Raw genomic sequence first — 22,602 nt, forward strand, 5'->3', positions numbered from 1 at the left:
TGAGAAAACAGAGGCTTTGAAGAATTAAATAACTTGGCTAAAACCATAAAATGTATAACTGGCAGTCAGAATTCAGATTCAGGACTGCTTAATTTCAAAGTCCATGCTTTTCTGGCTACCCTATTTTGTAGATAAATTCCCTCTTAGAAGTCTCCATTATAGTATTGCTCAGCCCAATTCTGAGAGCTTTATCATGTATTACAAATTAATTGATGTGTGAATTAATGATGTAATAGTATTATCACCAGCCTAACATTTATTTAACGTATGTTATTGGTTTTTTTTTGGGGGGGGAGAATGGGGAGATTTGGAAGCTTGGGTAACTTTCATTCAGCAACTCATTTTATTTTTTTAGATAGGTGATTTTTGAGCCTCCTAAATTCTAGGAAGGCAGAACTCTTAAGTTTTTTCTTGAAACAATAAACCAGGTACCCATAGAGGCTGCCATCCAGATTCTCCCCCAAAAAGCATGACTTACTAATCTTATGAGCCTTGTATAATAAGCCAACCACTATACTCAGAAGGACATGATTCAGGGATTATAAAACCCCTAGCTCCACCACTCATTAGCTAGGTGACTTAAAGCAGATTACTTAACCTCTCTGATCATCAGTGTCCCTGCCTACAAAATGCAACTAATACCTACTTCTCAGGATTGTTACAAAACTTAAATCTGATTAATGTAATATGATGTATTAGTGTAATATCTGTCATATAGCTGACATTAATATGTAACAATCCTCCTTACTCAAGAGAACAAATTACAAGCAATTTAGGGACATAATTTACATGCACATACTTGATATGTCTTTCTTATATATTTATTAGTCCAGTTTCCAGTGCACTGATAGCTTGAAAAAAATTATGTAAATCTGAAAGTTTTAAAGTGTATTCATTTAAAAAAAAACACTTTCTAACTGAAAACTTTAATTTACAGAAGCTGCACTTCTCTCCTTTGGTCCAAGTATTTATATTTGGTATAATATCTGTGGTTTTCATTGAGGGCAACAGCAAAGTTTAAAACAGCATTACCAATACCTTCTACCAAAGAGAAGAGCAAGAGCTGCTAATTTAACTGCACATGGAAAAACTTTATAACATTTGGAATCACATTTAGATATTCCTCTTTGGTTGTATTAATGGAAAAGTGCTCAGCAGGCAGCAAGTCTACTCAGTTCTCTCTCCTCATGGGCTGTCTCAGATAAGTATATGGAAATAGCTTGGGAAGGAATATTTTCTCTGTCTGTACAATGTATTAACTGATATTGTAGCTTACTACACACTGCTTGCTTCCCAGCTGAGGTTTTAAGATGCTTTGCATTATATCTAGAAGGAATGTATAGACTATCATCTGAAACAAGATACCTTTTGAAATAAAATTCTATTAATAATTATCTTGGGAAAATAGGCATAATCTGGACTGTTCCAGGCATGTAGGTTTTGACTGCCCAATTTATAGCCTCAAATATTTATCCAAATTTTAATATTTTTATACAAAGAAAACACAGAAGGATAAGCCTTTGATATATAGTTGTGGTACTCCTAATAACCACCAATGGGAAATGTTTAAACTGAATGAAATTAACCTTATTATTTGCAGTGACTCATCAACCATACAAAGCAACTAGTGAAAAAGTTCACTAAACTCTAGAATGTAGCCACTGAGCACTTGAAATGTGGCCAGTGAGAAACTGAATATTTTATTTTAGTTAAATTAATTTTAATATGAAAACTAAAGCAGTGTAAAATATTCTTCTGTTAAACACAATTTTAAATTTTTATAAGATTTTCTGTATTGTTAATGCAAATTCAAGATTGTCTTGAAACAAAAGCAATACTTGTCAAATATCCCATAACTGAAAACAAGAAAATGGCAGGATGACATGTTTTTTCATCCATATCATGCTGAATGGAAAAGCTCATTTATTACCTTAATAAACTGCTACTAGACTTTATGTTGAAATGAAAACTTTCCATAATGCAATTCAATAATAATGATTTACACATTTTTCTAACATGAATCAATATGCAGATTTTAATTCTAAACAACAGCATTTATATAAATTGGCTACAAAAATACAAGAAAAATAGTTGATATTAATAAATTTAGAGTTGCTTTGCAACTCAAACTTGAATTTGATATTAATAATTTTAAGTTGACATGAGCTATTTAAATATACTTAACTTGGAGAGATAGAGTTTTTAAGTTGATATGTTTTTACTTCAAAGTCTAATCAATTTTTCTAAAAAAGATAAATAATTTTGTCATAGTAGATGCAAATATAAGAGAAAATGATTTATTTATAGTCAATTCAGTTCCTGAAACTTTTAAATATGTTTCAAACAATTTAGGTATGTGAAACTACTCCTGTAGGTGTAAATTTTATGAACTCTAAAAACACCTCAAGTGTGTCTAATACAAATTTAGCTCCAGAATGAAGATCTTTTATACATGTAAAATAAACTCTGGATTTTGAAGGTTTACAAAAAAAGATAATGTAAAATATCTCATCAATAATTTTTCTAATACTTACATGTTGAAATAATAATTTGGATAAAATGGTTTGCTATTTATTAAGTTCATGCAAGATATCATAGAAGTAATCACCACTACTAGATTAAAATATTACCTTGGCCTGTAAACCTTGTACCTAATGGAGCAGGTAATCATTATTACTTCAATTTAAGTTACTTGCCATAATTTTCCATCCATGCTGGCTGCCTGATGAGATACTATTCCATGGAGCAAATCACTGGTGTTTGCTCTGCTAAGAGGCAAACTTTCATAAGGCAGCCAAAGATGAAAGTGAGTAAAAAGTGTAGTTTTGTACCACAGCACTAAAACTGGAGGTTGCCAGAATTTTAAATAATGATTTTTAAAAGCTATCACCCATTTAGCAAAAGTGCTTAAACAAAATATGAAGATATCAAATATCTGTAATATTAATAACATTAATCCATAACTACAATATAATTTCCTAAAAGATGACTTGAGAATTATGTTTCTTTAGCTTCTGCCATTAAAATGATTAGTTTGACTCTAGGTACAACACACAACAATGAAAAGTATTATATCATACCTCTCTGCTTTTGTTGATTTTAAGTGTCCAATGTATGTGTCTTCAAAGTAGTCAATCATATATTGTGTTTCTTTTAGCAAAAGTTGCTAAGTAGAGTCATAGGAAAGCTAAGAAAAAGCATATTATACTAAAAAAAATAAAAAGAGAATATTTAGCTCAAGGCAATGTTAAATTCAGCTTCCTGTTTTTTTCAAGCCCCTTTCCCATACATTAGTCCCAATACATTCACATCTTGACAAAAATGAGAAAACCACTACACAGGTTGTCAGTGATAGTTTCCCGCTAGTGTCCGTTAAAAAGCAATTAAAATTATTAAGATATGAAACTTCCTTAAAAGTCTAAAGTAGATTTATTTTTCTGTCTGGCAGTTATTGTAATAACAGTAACAAGTAGTGACTATGCAGTCTATAATGACTTAAAGGAGTTCAAATATAGAAGCAACAGTCTTAAAAGTATTGTTAGGTCTCAAAAGAAGACATTTACGTGACCAACGAACACATGAAAAAAGGTTCAACGTCACTGATCATTATCCAACTGAATTACCATCCGGTCTATCTTCATTTAAGTATTATCCTCAAAAGTCTTGTATATCTTCCAGCAAACAGATAGTGAACCCTCATAGTCTCTGAGAATTCTAACTTTGATTCTAGTTGCCAGGGAAACTGTGTTGAATACGACAAAATTTCTACCCTCTTGGTGCTTAAATTCTAGTAGGAGAAAATAAATAATAAATAAGTAAACAGGTAAAAAAGCGAGATTACTTCTAAAAGGGATTGAGATGAAGAAAATAAAGCATTCATTTTTCCATCATTTAATGGAATAGGGAGTCACTGGGTGGCTATTTTAGGTCAAGTGGTTAGAGAAGACCTTTTTTAGGTGGATTTTAAGCTGATTTGAATGAAGTCATTCAAGGAGTCAGCCTTGAAAAGATCAAGAATAGGAAAAAATCAAGGGAAAAGGTCAAGGTGATTAGGAAAAAATAAATATTAGACATGGGGGCTGTCTCACCTATCTTGCAATCCTAGGTGATCTAGTCATTCTAGGTCATCTAGTCATTCTTACCTTTCCAGAAAACTGCACTACTGCCAAGTAGTCAACCAAGGACCCATTATGCTGTTAACTGTGAAATCAGATGTAACCCATTCTGGAGGTTGGGGTGTAATGAGAAATTGCAAACCACTATGGCTATTTCCATTTGGTGACCATAGCAATCCAAAATTTTGGATAACTGTTTTTGAAAGAGCATATGATCATAGGGAGAAAGAAAAAAGACAGTGAAAGATTAATGCGAATTCACAACTGCAGGAGATGCAAGCAAAAAGGATGCTGTATACACAGAGAACAGCATAAGTAAAGGTTTTCTTCTGCCATAGATAAGTGGAAAATCTGAGGATGTGTTCAAGGAAAAGAAAGAAATTCAGTTTAGCCATAGCACAGAACAAATGAAGATACAAACGTAAGCGATAACTGTAGGGTGAGAATATATTATTGAACATTTCTTATGCCAAGTTAATGAATGGAACTTAATTCTGTATGAAACTAAGAGCTACAGAAAGTTTTTGAGACTGGTAATGACTTATCTAGAAGCTGGGTGCAGAACCGGGAAGTAGGAAGACTAGTTAGAAAGCTACGGTAATAATTCCAGGAAGAACTGATGGCCTGAACTGGTCTGATGATAGTGGGTTATCAGAATTTATTATCATTAGTGCCACTGAAGTTGGTATACAACCCTCCACTGCTAAATTTGACTGGCTTAAAAAAAAACCTAATGGCTTGAACTCAAGTAGTGAATTTATTTTTTGGCAATTACTCTTTGAAATGTTAAATGTTCACAGCGGGCAGAGTGCAGTGAAGAAAAAGTTCCGACTTTACCATATTCTGTTCACTGTTTTCTACCATTGCTGGTGGAAATGGAATTTGAGCAACTTTTCTGTTGTACAATCTGATGTGACTGGATGATTCAAGAGACAGTGGAGAAACGGTCAAAAAGACCTGAGGACTGATAGGTATCAAGGATGAGAAAAAAGAAGCTGTAGAAGATAATTATGAAGTTTCAAGTCTCATTGTCCATGATGATCAAATTATTAATAGAAGTGAGGAAGCCGGAAAGGATGGAAAAGAGTAGGAGAGTAGACTCAGAAGACCATGAAGGTCTGCCCTTGCTTCACCATTGAGATGATAGGGAACCTTGGGCAAACTCACTTGAACTTAGTGTCTGTATTAACATGTACAAAATGGTGGCAGAGGACAGTTGAAATAGATTACTGCAAATGTACTTTCCAGATTGACGATTTTGAGATTTTAGGGCTATGGCTGTGAGTCACATTAAACTTTTAATTTCAGAGAAATCTGAACTTTTAATTTCAGAAAAATCATAAACTTCAATGTATAATTGTACACTATTTCCGCAAGATAAATGTCTGCTTTAAACGGCGTATTTTTAAGGCTTTTGACATAGTATCAGACTGTATTATGAAAAATTTGTCTAGTACACTTCCATCAGTAATATACCATTGTGTATTTTGCTGTATCCCTGAAAAAGAGACATTTTTACATTTACAAAAGTAATTCCTAACCCGGGGAACATGGCAAAACCTTATCTCTACATAAAGTACACACACTCACAAAATTAGCCACACGTGGCGGTGGGCACCTGTAGTCCCAGCTACTCAGGTGGCTGAGGCAGGAGAATCGCTTGAGCCTAAGAGGTCAAGGCTGCGGTGAGCACTGATCATGCCACTGCACTCTTGCCTGAGTGACACAAGACTCTGTCTCAAGAAAGAAAAAACAAAAAACTCAACATGAAAAATAGTACATTTTAATTTGTATTTCAATATAAAAAATTAAACACACGCTTATTGGACTTATGTATTTCTTTTTATTCAAGAACTCTATCCAATATATGCACATTTTCCTTTTGGCTTTTGTAATTTGTGTCTTTAAGACTTTGAATAATGTTTTTAAATAATATTAACTTTAATCTTTCATACACCTTTCAGAAATTTACTGTTTGTATTTTGTTTTCTGTATTTTGTAACACACAAGTTGTAAATGATTATGTATTGTTTTTCTGTTCAATTCCATCTTTCATTTTTATGCTTAAAAATGTCTTTAGTCATATATGCCCGTCTACATTTTCTTCTAGTTCTTTTATTAGATATATTTAGTATTAATTCATCACCCATTTGATACACGATAATTTTTTTCATTATGTGGACATGAAGTAAATATTCTGATTTTCAAATGTTTCCATTATAATTGGCCACCATTGTCAATTTTCTTATTGGTTCTGATACTTATTTGGTTTCTTAGTTTTCCAGGTAATAATTTATCTGCAAGTCAGTGTAACTTAATTATTTGTTTTTTAATAGTTCAGTATTATCATTGCCTTTTGTTGTTTCATTGAGAACTTCCAGTACAATTTTAGGAGGGGGAAAAAAACAATGGCAATGGCACCAATCCTTCTCTTGTTCATCTTTATATTCCTTAGAACACACGGAATGCGTTCTAACACATAACTTATTGAAGAGTAATTTGGAATTTTCTGATGAATCAACTGTCTTTAATCTTCACAAGTTTGAAAGGTATACGTTATTGTTCCCATTTCCCAGATGGAGAAATTGAGGTTCAGGAAGGTTACACGAAGTTCCAGGTCTAAGAAGAATGTCTCCCAGATTCCAAAAGATGTTTCTATTATGCCAATAGTGGCCGCTCAAGCATTAGAGGAAAGGTTGCCCGTGGTATCGCTGGTGTTTCTTCTTCCCACTTTCAAATCTAGAATAGTAAAATAGCAAAAATCCCAACAGGCATGAGAGTTATCCAAGTAGATAGGTTAGGTTGGTTCTGTGCTGTGGTCAACATCAGCTCTGTGGCGAGGCGGGTTCTCCCAACAATAGCCCACAGCATTTCTAGGCTTTTCTGGGCGAGGGGCACGCCGGAGTGTGGAACTTCTCTGGATGCTCCCGGCCCCCAAAGCGAGGAGACAGACAGCCCCGGTTCTCCGCAGCCCCAGGTTTGCACGTCAAGGACCGAGGGGCCCCTCAGCTCCGGCCGCCTCCTCTCCGCCCCCTGCAGGCTGGCCGGAGGGACAGCTCAGGGCCCAGGTCGACGCAGGGAGCACGGAACCAAAGAGCGCTAGCACCGGTTCGGCCGCCTTTCCACAAAGCCCGGGCCGGCCAGCCCCGCCGCGAAGACTCAGCGCGGATTGCGGCTCCCTCTCGTCATGGCGCGGGTGCTGATCGTGGGCGCTGGGGTGACAGGAAGCTTGTGCGCTGCGCTGCTGAGGAGGCAGACGTCCGGTCCCTTGTACCTTGCTGTGTGGGACAAGGCTGAGGACTCAGGTGGGTTGTCTAAACGCCAAAACCTGGCAAAAGAGGCCGGCCCGCCCGGCTGCTGAGGTGGTGTGGGCCTGCACCCGAGAAAGTCTAAAGCGAAAACGCTAGACACTCAGCTCCCTGAGAGGCCGCGTAGCGCGGCCCGTGCGCCGAGAGGCGCGCCTCCTCACGTGATTGGGGACTTCCGCCGCCCGGGAAAAAGCCCAAGAAGGGGTGAGGGTGGGGGCGGGGCAGGAGTAGCCCGCGCTCTGCAGAGGGAGACCTGAGACAGCGGCGTGGGAGGGGGCGCGACCGGAGTTTGCAAAGCTTGGGCCTACAGCTGTCCCTAATAAATAGATTTTTGCCTTGGTCAGTCTGTTGCCTTTGCAGCTTTCAGCAGATTATGAGGCTCCCAAAGTGATCGTAGACCAAGATTTTCTGAAAATCTAGTTTGCAGAATCCTGTCATTCTGATGAAGATTGACTGCATGAATGAAAGAGCATTAGTTGACTCATTTATTCTGACATTTCTTTCATCATTTTTAGTTTTATCCATTCACTGACTCCTATTACTAAATATATGCACTATAATAGTGCTGGACACTGTTACATTGTTCATGACTCCTTTTCTTCTAAAATCTCACAATCTGATCAAATACTTCAACTTAAAAAAGTTTCTTAAGATATTTTTGAAGTAATCTGTTTGGGGTAACCTAAGGTGTGTTGAATTAATTGCTAAGACTCATTCTAATGCAGTAAGACATTTTCCTGTGGATTAATTCAAGGGGGAAGAATGACTACAGCCAGCAGTCCTCATAATCCTCAGTGCACAGCTGACTTGGGTGCTCAGTACATCACCTGCACTCCTCATTATGCCAACAAACACCAACGGTGAGTTAGTTGCAAGAAGTGGAATCAATCTTAGCAGTTGTATGATGTCATAGGGTTGTTGTGAAGATTAGATTAGCTGATAAATGGAACATAGTAAGGGCTCAATAAATATCAATTACTATGTTGGTGTTATGGAAGAAGGCAACTAGCTGTGGTGGGACTCAATCTTCTGAACCAAATTTAAAATTGATATACTAAATACATTTGTTTGTTTTCATTAACTTTACTTTTAAAATATACTTACAGAGAAATAGGCCTTTGACTAATGTCAGCAAAAGACCTATGGATTCTCAAAACATTTCTTCACCTGTATTATGTTTTATTTAACACAAAATATACATTTTATTTAATACAAAATATTCATAGGAAGACATCTAATTATGATTTTGAATTATAACCTCTAAGAATTATTGAAAGAAAATATACTTTTAGAGCTATTCATGGTATATAATTACATTAAATATACATACTGATTTATTTCAGGTTTTATGATGAACTGTTAGCCCATGGCGTTTTGAGGCCTCTCACCTCACCTATTGAAGGAATGGTGATGAAAGAAGGAGACTGTAACTTTGTGGCACCTCAAGGAATTTCTTCGATTATTAAGCATTACTTGAAAGAATCAGGTGGGAGTAAGATTTTCTCTGCCTAAATTTTAAAATTAGCATTTAAAAACAAGTTACACACATAGTTACATATTAATACTATACAGGAAGTTATAAAAATTAGGTGCTCTATTTGCTGATCAATAGCTAGTCCTTCCCCAAAGTAATCATTGATAAGTTTCCAGTGTATATTTCCAGAACAATGTTTATTCATCTCTCTATTGAGCTATATGGCTGTCTCTATTTATCTATAATATAGGTATTACAGATGTATATATATATATATATATACACATACATATTTCTTTATGTTTATTCTTTTAAAAATATACCCAAAGGGAATAATTTTACATAAATGATTCTATACCCTGTTTGACTCATATCTTGGATCTATTTTCATATCAGCAAATTTAGTGTAATCCATTTTCTTTAATGATTGTCTAGTATTTATGACATATGTGTACCGTGATTTATTTAACTATCAGCTTTCTGGTAGATATTTAGGCTGTATGGGGTTGGGAGATTGTTTTGGCTTTTGCTAATACAAACATTGCTGCATGTCTATTGTTGACATGCTTTTGGAAGCATATCTTTATTTAGGATCAATTCCTCACAGAAGAATAGCTATGCCAAACGGTATGTGCATTTTTAACTTAGCTTGGTTGTGCTGTGTATTTGTCTTAAAGAACATCTCACCAATAGTGATGAGGATGTTTCTTTCCCCACATTTGGGTATAATGGAAATTTTTATTTTTTTACCAGTGTAATAGGTTAAAAATTGGATCTCCTTGTGGTTTTAATTTGCATTTCTTTAATTACGAGTGAGTTTATGCATTTTTTTGTTTTATTAGCCAGCTCTTTGCAGTTTTCTTCTGTGAATGTCTTATTCATAACCTTTGCCCATTTTCTATTAGGATTTTCATTTGTTCCTTATATATTTTATGAGCATTTTGAAAATGGACCTTTTAAAAAAGAAAATAGAATTTTTCTCGGATAATTGATGATTATTTTTAAAACAGAATGAAGCTTCTTGATGAATCATAATTCAGTTAAGTACCCAAGTCAAGATAACTGAGAAAGGATATAGGCTAAGAATTTTTTTTATAAGCCATTTCCAGCATAATTACTGTTTTGGTCTTTATCATCAAATATTACTTATTGAGAACCCCAAGAATCCTTGATACTGGGCATCAGAGATGTCAGTGAGATTGAATAAACAACATGAGGACATAATAAATACCATTCTGGCTTAGACCATTTCTCCATTTGAGATTCAGTGTATGATGGTATATTAGACTACTCCAGAGAAACAGAACAAATAGGGTGTGTGTGTGTATGTGTGTGTGCACGCGTGTGTATATGTGTGTATGGATAAAGAGAGAGCTTTATTATAAGGAATTGGCTCACATAATTATGGAGGCTGGTAAGTCCCAAGATCTGCAGGGTGATTCAGCAAGGTAGACACCCAGGAAAGCTGGTGGTATAGTTCTAGTCCAAAGGCTGGCAGGCTCAAGACTCAGGAAGAGCCAATGTTTCAGTTCTACTCTGAAGGCTGGAGAAAAGCTGATGAGCCAGTTCAAAGGCTTTCAGGCAGGAAGAATTCTCCTTTATGTGAAGGAGGATCAATGTGTTTGTCCTATTTAGGCCTTCAACTGATTGGATGAGGCCCACCCACATTAGGGAGGGCAATCTGCATTACTTGATCTACTGATAATAAATGTTAATCTCATCTAAAAACATGCTCATAGAAACACCCAGAATAATGTTTGACTAAATATGTAGGCACCCTATAGCCAGGTCAAGTTGAGACATAAAATTGACCATCACAGATGGTGACATTATTGGACGTTTTGTAGAATGTTACTATCAGCTTCATATAGTGTGGCCATAAAACTTTAAAAAAATCTCATTTCCACCGTGATTTTCCCTTGACCCAGGTTGGATGAGTATACTTATTGAAATCATCAGGTACTTACTAACTGATATGCATGCATGCATGTGCAGGAGCTTAGAAAATGATATCCCAAAATGAAGCCCTCAGAAGTAGCTCTCTCTGACCTTCTCCTGGCTTCCTATCTCTGGCCTTGCATTCATCCCTGAGGCTGGCCTTAGAAAATAGAATCTCTTTTCCCAAGGCAGATCATAGAAATAAGAATCCCTTTTCCCCCCAAACCAGCCATAAAACCTAAAACTATCACTCTAGCTTTCCCCACCTTTCTTTGTAAAAACTGGCCATAAAGAAATTATCTGACCTACCATGTTTGATTGTAGCTCATAACAGTTCCAGAGAGGGCCATGACCTATAACCATAAAGAAAGAATGCTACACAGAGAAGTCAAGAAGAATCTAGACAGACACACCTTGGTGGGTTTCACCAGTTTGTTAGCCATAGATATAACCCTTTGTCCAATCACATTGCTGCATAGCTGTCCATACTTTGTTGAATCTAAGCATAAAAATTGACTCCTGTATCTTTGGGTCTTCAGTCTGAAGGTTTCAGTGTCATGCAAAACTATGATTAAATAAATTTGTATGCTTTTTCTCATATTAATATACCTTTTGTCAGTTGATTTTTACTGAACTTTCACCCCTACACAGGCATATATACATACATACATATATCCTTTTGTTCAATAAACATTTGTTGAATACTTACTATAATGCCAAACGTTGTTCTAGGTACTAATGATACAAAAACCAATGTCCTTGCCTTCATGGAGTTGATGTCCTGGCAGAGAAGCATCCTTGAATACATTGCATCTATCTCCTTATTTTATTAGGTGTTTGGGGGAATACATATGTTTTAACTTCCAATTTTGCTTTTTAAGCTTTTGAGAGAAGAGATTATTTTTAATCCCTTGTAGCTCACTCAGAACCTAATAGTACCTTGTATATAGTAGGTAGAGTGATATAAATGTTAAAAATTTATTTTATGTCAAGTTCATGGTCTATTTAACTTGAGTTTATGTAAATTTTTCTTTGCTTATTTTAATGCTATTTAATGTTATTCTTCTAATACTTCAAGATTCTTTTTCTCCTCTACCACAATCTATTATTATAGGATTTGTTAGACCCTATCTATAATATTTTTAATTTTATAATTATATCCCTTTTAAACATTCTTCTTTCCCTTTAAACCTTTCTATTCTATAAATCGTCCACAAAAACATTTTGGTTTTTCCACACTATAAGCTAAGACAGTCCTTGAAATCGGAATTACCTGGATTCCAGTTAATGTCCTACCATCCCTTTCTGTCCATGTAATATTAGGAAGGTTTAAAATCTGTACCTCAGTGCTTTCGTTGAAAAAATGAGGGTAATGAAATGCAAAAATGAGGGTACTTACTACAGAATGTTGTAATGGAAGTTCTTACTATGGAGTGTTGTGAGGAATGAAAGATATAATGCACTCAAATTCAAGCAAATAGTAAGCCAGTCACATAGTAATCTTTTGATAAATGTTAATTTAAAAAATATTCTACTTGAATGAAGCTGACCTTCACATATTCCTCACTTTAAGAAATCAAATTGCCAACTATTTTCAAAAATACTCTATATTTCGGAATCTGGTTGAGTTTTAAACCCCACAATCTGATGGACCAACCAGTGGTCATTCAGATTGGGACCAGACTCCCAGGGAAATTATTTGTCTGGGGTATGCCTAATCAGGCATGCTTTAGAATAGGTTCAAACCTTTAAAGCCAATATTTAACTAGCCCAATTTCCCAGAACAAATAGTAAAGGGTAAGGGAAATAGATACTTTCTTCTTGACCTTATGTTCTATTTTAATTTATTGTCTGATGTGTTCACATTAACCTCATTGCAGAGAAGGCTGTATTTATTGACATCAATTTTACTGACTGCCTGCCTTCTCCATTAATACAATCTTCTTGAGTGAGTGAACATGATTTTCTTTTGCTCTTTTTTTTTAAATAATAGTTGTCATTATGCTGGGGTGAGAATTGACAATAGTAAAAGTGATTCTAGCTATCAGTTATTAAGTGCTAACTATTTATCTAACACTACCTTAGGTACTTTACGTATGTAGGTTCTAATTCTCACAGTAAATTTTCAAGGGAGTTAATCATCATCCCTATTTATTAATGCGAAGAATGAGACAGGTACTTGTCTAAGGTGGCTTGGCTAGTTGGTAACAGAACTGGAGTGCCTTTGCAATTAATCATGTTGTTTTTTTCTGTTAAGTCTCTCATGGAGGGCAATGAGAGGTGCTCATACTCTCCAATTTAACATCTATTTTGTAGAGCCTTCTCTTTCCTTATTGATTATTTTCCTACAGTATGAAGATTGTACCCATCCCACCTGGTGCTACGTGTCAGTAGACACATGGTTCAATAGAACAACCTCATAGCTCCCTGTGCCCCTAGTTTCCCTCTTTCATCAGTTAATTCCTGACACAGAGGGAAGTGGATATTGAAGAGTAATACCACCTTAGTTCTTTATGCAGTCTGGGAAATTGGTCACCTGATGGTTCCTGCCTATGACATTTGGAAAATGATGGGCCAGGTCCTTTTGCTTTTGAATAAGGTCCCATGTTACTAAATTATTCATTAAAAGATGAATTTAGCTTCCAGGACACAGAGTGAGAAGCTTTTATTTAGCTTGTCCTACCAATAGGGAGGACCGTTGCTGCATTTATTTGTTTTTATTTTATCATCTTCCTAAAAAGGACATTGGCTAGTGATCTGGAAAGTCAGCATTTGCAATGTAACCTGTCAAAGTTGACAAGATCAATTTATTAGAAAAAAATGGTTTAGGTGGCAGATACCATTAGCTAGGATGGCTTCTGTATGGTAATATTTACTTTTATTATTCTCTCTCTTTTTACTTTTGTGCCTATTTTCTCTCTAAAATTGATAGAGGGGAAATGAGTCTGGGTGGTTCTGTCTGAAAATTTCTCCCAGCGGGTGATCTTGGCACTCATCTGTAACAATGTTCTTTTTAGAGAAGCTAGAGGATGGCATGAAAACCAGGTTAAGCATTCTTCTATTTACTTCAAGCTGTGTAGTCAGTTAGAGATGGTTCACATCACTTCAGGTCCCATTTGAGCAGTTCTGACTGCTGCTCACTAAAACCTATTTGTGGGAAATCATAGGAGAAACATAAACTTGGATTTTCTCCTTAAAACGGAGGAAGGCCAGGGATAAAATTGAATAAATATATAACAGAAACACATTTGCCTTTGTAAAATGTTTAAACCTTCTTAGACTTCTGATATCTTTATAGCTATCTGAAGATCATTTTATTCTAATTAAATATTATGTGCTGGGGAAACAAAAGTCAATAAGAGACATGATCCTGGCCTCTGTTAGTGTAGAATATAGTGGGAAGAAAAGACATTAAACTAATTATGCATACAAAGAAAAGATGCATGATAAATGTTAAGAAGAAAGAGTGAGAGCATTATGAGAGAACTTACAATAGAAGGACCTAGCCTAGTAGGTTTTAGAGGAGTGGTGGGGGAGACGTGTTAAGGAAAGCATCCCTGAGGAACTGCTATTTTCATGGGTACCTGAAAGATGGGCAAGAGGGAATTAGGCTGAGAGCCGAATGATGAGAGTTCCATGCAGTGGACACATCAAATTGGAACTGTTTTGAAGTAGTAGGAGGAGGTTAGTGCATTCAAGGAATAAAAGATCATTATGACTGGACGGTAGTGAGTGAGGGAGAAAATGGTAAAAGATGATGCTCAAGACTAAGGCAGGGCCAGATTATACTGGGCTTTGTAAGCAATGTTAAAGATTTTATACTCTAAGTGCAATGGGAAGCCATTGAAGGGTTTTATGCAAGAGAGGGACATGGTCAAATTTACTAAGCTCAGACATAACTCTTGAGACAATTTATTTATCCATTTTAAAATTGTGTTTTCCAGAGCTTTTAGATTTAAACACATAGTCTTTGTGAAAGTTATTAATTACTTTCACAAGGAAATGCCACTTTCCCAAAAACTTTGCTCCAAGCAGTTGGAAAGGAAACCTTTCTGGTTAATAAGAGAGGCTATACCATTTCTCCTACCTCTTGATAAATGCTACTTTTTGGGTGGTTTTGCCAGTGGTGTTTGATTTGGGCGTGTCCACCTACCCCAGTGGTTCTCATACTTTAGTGCGCATCATGACAAGACTAAGGGAGCTTGTTAAACACGGATTGCGAGGCTCAATTCCCAGAGTTTCTTATTCAGTATGGTCGGGTTGGGTCCCAGGAATGTGCATTTTCTAGTACATAGGTGCTGCTGGTCTGAGGTCCATACTTAGAGAACCACTGACCATATATACATATATACCTTGCAGAACACCTTGTAGCCATTGGGATACATTTTCAAGGTTTTCATCTGGGGCATGAAGAATTTTCTAGGACTGTGAACTTAAGTCCCCTTAAACACACACTCATGCCACCAACAATAACAGCATATTGTTCTCTTCAAAGGAATATTATGAGAAAACAGAATCAGTTAACTTAGCTGAGGTCTGGGACAGGGCCATGGACTAAGTGAGGCAAGTAGGGTGAGACATCCTAAATAAATAAAAACAGAGTGAAGCAGAGCTGCCCTTGTTGGAATAAAGGAGATGGTGGATATGTGTTGAAAGTGCAAATTATTTGCACCTTCCCCAAGCAGGGGCCTTAGAAAAGCCCTCAGGCAAGATGGAGTACTGTTTACAAGCCCCTTGCTCTAATCTTTGAACAGAATGATGCACACTGCCTTGAACAGAGATTGATCTCTTGGGCTAGCTAGAACTATGTTTCTTCTAACATTTACATTTGATTTTTTAAAAATTGGAGTGCTTACTAGTGTGTAGCATTATTTAAGGGTCAATGAAAGAGATAAAACTGTATGAGGTCTGAAGACCCGACATGAAGGAGCCTTGAGTAGTATTACATAGATAAGATACAACTAAAGCATGCAGATATTTTGACTCAATGTCAAAATGAGTAGTAAAGGCAGTGATGGTTGAAGAATATGATAGAGAGGAAGGATCACACTGAGCTGGAGTGGCTACAGAAAGGAAGCTTTGGGATGAACTTTAGCTGGATTTTTAGTGACTAGGAACGTGAGATTTCCCAGGTAAAGATGAACAGGATCTTTCAGTGTGCTTTTTTCCTCCCTCATTCTATCTTCATTTCTTTCTTTTTCTATACACAAAGCTGAATAAAAGTAGATTTGCTTGTAAATCAAAAGTTTTTGAAAACTGGAAGGTGAGTACTAGTTTACTAAGGAGACTTAATGACCTAATTGTACTTTCTTTCAGTTTATGATTCATAATTCATTCTTTTTATTCTATTTTAATTTTTTTGAGACAGAGTCTTGTTGTGTTGCCTAAGCTGGAGGGTAGTGGTGCGATTTCAGCTCACTGCAACCTCTGCCTCCCAAGTTCAAGCGATTCTCATGTCTCAACCTCCTGAGTAGCTGGGATTGCAGGCATGCACTACCACACCCAGCTAGTTTTTGTATTTTTAATAGAGATGGGGTTTCACCATGTTGGCCAGGCTGGTCTCGAACTCCTGACCTCAAGTGATCCACCCACCTCAGCCTCCCAAAGTGCTGGGATTACAGGTGTGAGCCACCGTGCCTGGCCTCATAATTCATTATTTTAAATAAATACTTACCTAATAAATTCCATGCTATGTATACTATATGCTATACATAGAAATAAAACAGGTATAATTTATAGCTCATGGGGCTTACATATTAAAAGGGAAGACAATATTAAAGAAGTAATTATTAAAATATCCTTGTGTTAAGTGCTAAGAAGGAAAAATTATGGGAGAGTACCCTAGAGTATGTTTCTAAATTCTGATTCTTCTTAATGAAGACAATTGATCTATTAATGAGAACTTGCATTTCCCTTACAGAGAACCTTTTTTAGGTCCTTTAATAGGAAATATTAATTCCTTTAATAGGGAATATTGCTCTTCTTGTTTCATTGCTAACACACATGTTTATTGAAGTGTATACTTGTTCTGCAAAAATGATGAACTTTAGAGTCAGTTGGTTATAGTTTTAAATCATGGCATGCTATTTCTCAATCTATTTCCTTGTCTGTGAGATAGATTAGTATAATGTGTACCAAGCAGCTGGCATATAGTAGCTGCTTAATGAAAAGTAGCTATAGTTATTGTTTTTATTTTTATCATTAACTGTAAGAGTAGTTTTTGATTCAGAGCAGGCACTGATAGGGAAGTACAAGGATGCCAGGTAGGGATGAATTCCCACTAAATTAGAAAGAAAGTAAAGGAAGAGAGCTGGAGGACTGTAGAAGACAGTCTTGGCCATTTTGTTCACTTGAATGGATTCAGTTTGTGACTACTCACATCCCCTTTATTCATGTATGAAATTCTGATAATGGGGACATGATTTTGCTTTTGGAACAGGTGCAGAAGTCTGCTTCAGACATCGTGTGACGCAGATCAACCTAAGAAATGACAAATGGGAAGTATCCAAACAAACAGGATCCCCTGAGCAGTTTGATCTTATTGTCCTCACAATGCCAGTTCCTCAGATTCTGCAGCTTCAAGGTGACATCACCAACTGTGAGTCTGCCTTTGCCATTTACCTGCCTCAGGGAATGGGATTTCTTTTGACAAAGCATGAATTTGGTTTAACTCTCTTAGCAAAGGGCAAGTGATAGACTCTATTGATTTGCCTGTCTTAAAAACTGATACTTATGGCCCTCTTCATGATATTAATCTAGGCCAAGGTGAACCCCATAGAATTTTTTTTAAACTGGTTAAAAGTTGAACACTTTTCTTATTGCCCATGTCTTCAAGTCAGTATTATTGATGGATATGCAATGATTTTGCCTAAAGGAAGAGCAGTTTTCGTGGCCATTTTTGAGAAAAGATTTTTACATACAAGTACTTGCTTGGATTGCCTCCTTTCCTATGTTCTTGTTCTCTGGGTTTCTCTCTAATTGTATTTACTTCTGTTTGAGGCAATTGCCTAGCTCTTTTGTGAATGAGAGGCATGAGAAGGGATGGGTGAGAGGGGATGAGTTAATTATGCTGAAGAAGCTAAAATTATGCCAGAAGAGCCAAATTTTAATAAAGGAACTAAAATTCAAAGAAAATTTTTATCCTTTCTAAGTCTTTGGATACTGCAATTGGTTTCGCATTATTCACTTTACCTTAGGTAGTAACCTTTGTTTAATTTCTTTTTGATATAAAACGTGGTGGTGAAAGTATGTGCAGAGGGTTTGATTTCCTATCTTTCCCCAAAGTAGACTCTAAACTACAAATAGCCAATTTAGAAATGTCATTTACATGCTTATGTCTTTCCTAGTTGACAGCAGCTATTTACTCTCAGAGGTGGGAGTAGGGGAGGTGGATAGCTAAGATTTTCTTAGGTAGATACCTAAGATTTTCTCCGTGATTCCCGAGGGTTCCTGGTGCACTGCCACCAGAAACTTGTGATAAATCCACAGACATCTTTTTCCTGCCACTTTGACTCAGCACAGGTGAGATGTAACTCAGTGCAGGTGGGATGGCGGTGGTAGAATTTGCACTTTTACTGCCAGAAATGCTGGGGATAGTGGGAAGGAGAAGATAGTAAGCCAGTGGCCACATTAGAATTTCTAGTATACATGTGAACAACGGGAGACTTTGGGTTTATTCTAAGTCAACTCTGAGATCCAGAGGTGAACAGGACAATAGTGTCAGCAAAAGGCACATGTGAGGAGTCCGAAAGCTAAAATTCCTGTACTAAGTAGAAGGAAGGGATTCAGATATGAGAAACAAAAAGGGAATAAAGGTATTAGGTACTGGGGCAGGGAGGATACATTTCTCCAAGAAGTTGCACTTGCTCAGTTAGCTTTTGTTTCATCAGGCCAGTTTTCCTTACTGATACTACAATCCTAGCTGATAGTGTTCATTTTAATCATAGAAACTCAGAATTGAAGGGAGTCTTAGAGAGCATGTGGTCTCATCTTTTAGCCCTTGCATGAGTCCTCTTTTATTAAATCACTTTGAGTATGATTGACATATGAAAAGCTGTACATACTGTATACAGTGTGATGAATTTGGAGATAAGTATACATTCTTAAAACCATTATCACAATCTATGCCATAAACATATCCACATCACTTCCAAAAGCTTTTTCCCCTTTATTTGCTATTTTTTTTTCTTTTGTAATAAGGATGCTTAACATAGGCCAGGTGTGGTAGCTCACGCGTATAATCCTAGCACTTTGGGAGGGCGAGGCAGGTGGGTTGCTTGAGCCCAGGTGTTCAGGACCAGCCTGGGAAATATAGCAAGATCTCATCTCTCCAAAAAAAAAAAAGTAGCAAGGCATAGTGGCATGTGCCTATAGTCCCAGTTACTCAAAAGGCTGAGGCGGGGAATTGCCCGAGCCTGAGAAGTCAAGGCTGCAGTAGGCCCTGATTGTGCCACTGCCCTCTAGCCTGGGTGACAGAGCAAGACCTTGTGTCAAAAAAAAAAAAAAAAAAAAGAAAAGAATATACAACATATTAGATGTACTATTTTAACAAAATTTTAAGTATACAATATATTATTATCTACAGATGCTAGGCTATACGGTGGATCTCCAGGATTTACTTATCTTGCATAATTGAAACCTTGAAACTTCTGACTAAAGTGCCCTGTTTTTCCTTCCCCAACCCCCTGGAACAAGAATTATATAAAAAGCCCTAGCTAGCAACAATCTGGTGAGAATATGACCTTTAGAAAGGATGTGCCCCATCAGTATCATTGTGCCTCTGCCCAAGACTTAAATTTCAAGAGAGCATCCTATTGACCTGACATGGGTCTTATTCCCACCCCATGGCTAGGGAATTACAGCATCTTGGATTATAATCCTATTGCATTGCATGTAATCAATGGGACAAAGTAAACCTCAAAATAAATATAGGTACTGCCATGAAGAGAACTTGTGTGCTGAGTAATCAAGAAGAATGAGTGTTCACTGCATAGGTGTTCTTTAATATTTGTGAAATGAGTGAATGACCAACTGACCGACTGAATGAATGTGTTTCCAAAAGACCTAAGGAAAAACTTCAGTGGTCCATATTACTTCTTCACATTCTCTGTAAAATTCTCATTAATAGAATCCCATAATAGACTTTTTTCTTATTCTATTCATATTCTATTTTCATTAAATATGGATTTGTATGAAGAAGGAAAGAAAAACTCTATATTGACAATGGGCCTTATTTTTTAATGCTTTTTATGTAAATCTGAATTTGGCTTGCTAATATGTTGTTTAGTATTTTTGCATTCATGTCCATGAGAGTGATTGAGCTGTAGTATTTTTTCTTGTATTAATTTCTCTAGTTGTTGGACATGGAGGTATGTAGGCCTCATAGAATTATTTGGGAAATATTTCCTGTTTCTGTTCGGGGGAAGCATTTTTATACAAATTTGGTGTTCTTTCTTTCCTAAATGTTTAGAAGAATTCACTGGTAAAATCATTTAGGCCTAGAGTTTTCTTTGTGGTAAAATTTTAAATTACAGATTCCATTTCTTAAAGGAATCTATTCAGATTTCTTTGTTTATTCTTTTTTTTCAAGGTGCTAGAATACCATGATATAATCTTTATTTTTTAATTTTTTTAGCTTTTATCTTAGATTTGGGGGTACATGTGAAGGTTTGTTACACAGGTGAACATGTGTCAATCTTGTTCATATGGCTAGCCAGTTGTCCCAACACCACTTATTAAATAGGGAGTCTTTTACCCATTGCTTGATTTTGCAGTAGACCTTATTTTTTAAAATACTAGTTGTTTATGCTTAAGTTCAGATCTGAAAATTGTATTTACATATTCCTTTGACTTTCATTAATTTAATTAGTTCTATATGTTCATTTTGATTCATTTACTTTTTATCAACTTACTTATTTTCAAATAGTATGTTGCTCTGTATGAAGTTCTATTTACCAGGTAAGAAGGGTGTCCTGAATCATGCCAGGAATATGAATTGACATCCTTTTTGGTACTCCAGCTGCTCTCTCTCTCCTTCATCCAGTGTGTCTGGGAAGTCCAATCTAATATCTATATGCCCTAGAATTGAAATATTAAATCTTTGAGAGAACTTCAGATTTCTCATAACTTTGCTGTTACAAGAAAAAAAAAGATGACATCTTGTTTTTTAAATTGGAATACTTTCCTGTTAAAACCTTAAATATCTAAAACATCTGTTTCAGTTCCTTTATCTGGTCTGTGAACAATATAGCTAAAAGCTGGGTTTTGCTTTCCTTAACAAGGGTTAAAACAAAAGTTTCTTAGAAAAATTGCTTGGTAATAGCTATTCCCAGGCCTGACAAAAAGAACTAGAAGGGTACACCATATTATGTTCACATCAAGGGTCTGGATGCAGAATGTTCACCCTGTCTCTAGTGGATTTTTGTTGCCATTGTTTTGGTTTGTTTTTATGCATACCTCCGAATCACCTGGAAGACTTGTTAAAACACAGATTACTAGGCCACAGTCTGAGTTTCTGGTTATATCAAGGTATGCATGGACAATTTGCATTTTTTACAAATTTCTGGGTGATGCTGAAGATTCAGCTCCAAGCTACACTGTGAGAATTATTATTAATACCTTGCCTTAGCAAATCTACTTGTTTCTGGAACAGAGCAACAGATGTATCTTCAAAAAGTGACTCGCCTTGTAAACAAGTAATGCTCCTGTGCAGCCAGGGTTGAAAACTGCTGTCATAAAGCATCAGCCTGTCCAAACAATTTGTATCTCTTTTCCTCACATTTGCACCTTTGCTTTGCATGTATTGATTATATGAACCCGTGCGACATCTCATCTTGGATTACTCTTGAGTCTCTGTCTTATGCTCTTCCCTGCTTGGGACTTCTTGGCTCACCTCTTCCCTGACTTCTTCCCCAACCCCTAAGACACACCTCTTAAAACAAAACGAAGCAACAACAACACACACAAAAAAATAGCTTTAAAATATAAGTCACATACCATACAATTCACCTATCTAAAATGTACAATTCAGTAGTTTTTAATATAATAACTGATATAGGCAACCATTATCAATGTCTGTAATTAGTTAATTTTGGAATATTTTTATCACCTCAAAAAGAAATTCTGTCCCCTTTAGCTATCACCCCCATGCCTCCATCCCCATCCCTGCCCCCAGCCCTAAACAATCATTAATCTACTATCTGTCTCTATAGATTTCCCTATTACCTGGATTCCAGATAAAAGCTCATAATGGAGCTGGAGGCCCTCATCCTTAGCAAATTAATGCAGGAACGGAAAACCAAATACGGCATGTGCTTACTTTTTTGTGGCTCTGTTTTGTCAGTATCTGCACAGATTTCTCTTATTTTCTCCTGCTTTCATCATGTCTCACTGATCCTGGCCCATCAAGTCATTGAATTGTAGAGGGTACCTCATCTGTCCTGAAGCCCATGAGCTATAACAGAGTCTGGTGGTGGTGGACAAGGCTTCAGGGCTGTGGGATGGCAGTGGGTATTGATATGCCTGTAGCTTTTGACTTTTTTGCACAGCTAACATTGACATTGGATTTGATAGAGAAATGGCTTTTTATGCCACTAATAGAAAGAAAACTGGTAATAAATATGTTTTATAGATCTTAGATTTAGAACTATAGAAGAAATTGTTTTCTGAGGAAGGGTATAGCTGCTGTTAAATTTTGAAAGCAATTTTTTCCTTGAGTATCAGTTCTACTAAGCAGAAATAATATAGCTTATTTTCTAGTACAGTGTTT

General features: G+C 36.4%; 1 protein-coding gene across 1 annotated transcript in view; it reads left to right on the forward strand.

Annotated features, from left to right (window-relative positions):
• Window positions 1-5,946: 5,946 nt before the first annotated feature.
• RNLS (renalase, FAD dependent amine oxidase) overlaps window positions 5,947-22,602 on the forward strand; it is a 308,905-nt gene continuing 292,249 nt past the window's right edge. The window contains exons 1-4 of the mRNA XM_003255175.3: window positions 5,947-7,420; window positions 8,178-8,283; window positions 8,767-8,909; window positions 17,275-17,433. Of these exons, the coding sequence (XP_003255223.2) occupies window positions 7,303-7,420; window positions 8,178-8,283; window positions 8,767-8,909; window positions 17,275-17,433 (526 nt within the window). The 5' untranslated portion in view covers window positions 5,947-7,302. The remainder of the gene's footprint in view (window positions 7,421-8,177; window positions 8,284-8,766; window positions 8,910-17,274; window positions 17,434-22,602) is intronic.

Source organism: Nomascus leucogenys, chromosome 3 (assembly GCF_006542625.1).
Source record: "Nomascus leucogenys isolate Asia chromosome 3, Asia_NLE_v1, whole genome shotgun sequence".
In the NCBI taxonomy this organism is placed as follows: Eukaryota; Metazoa; Chordata; class Mammalia; order Primates; family Hylobatidae; genus Nomascus; species Nomascus leucogenys.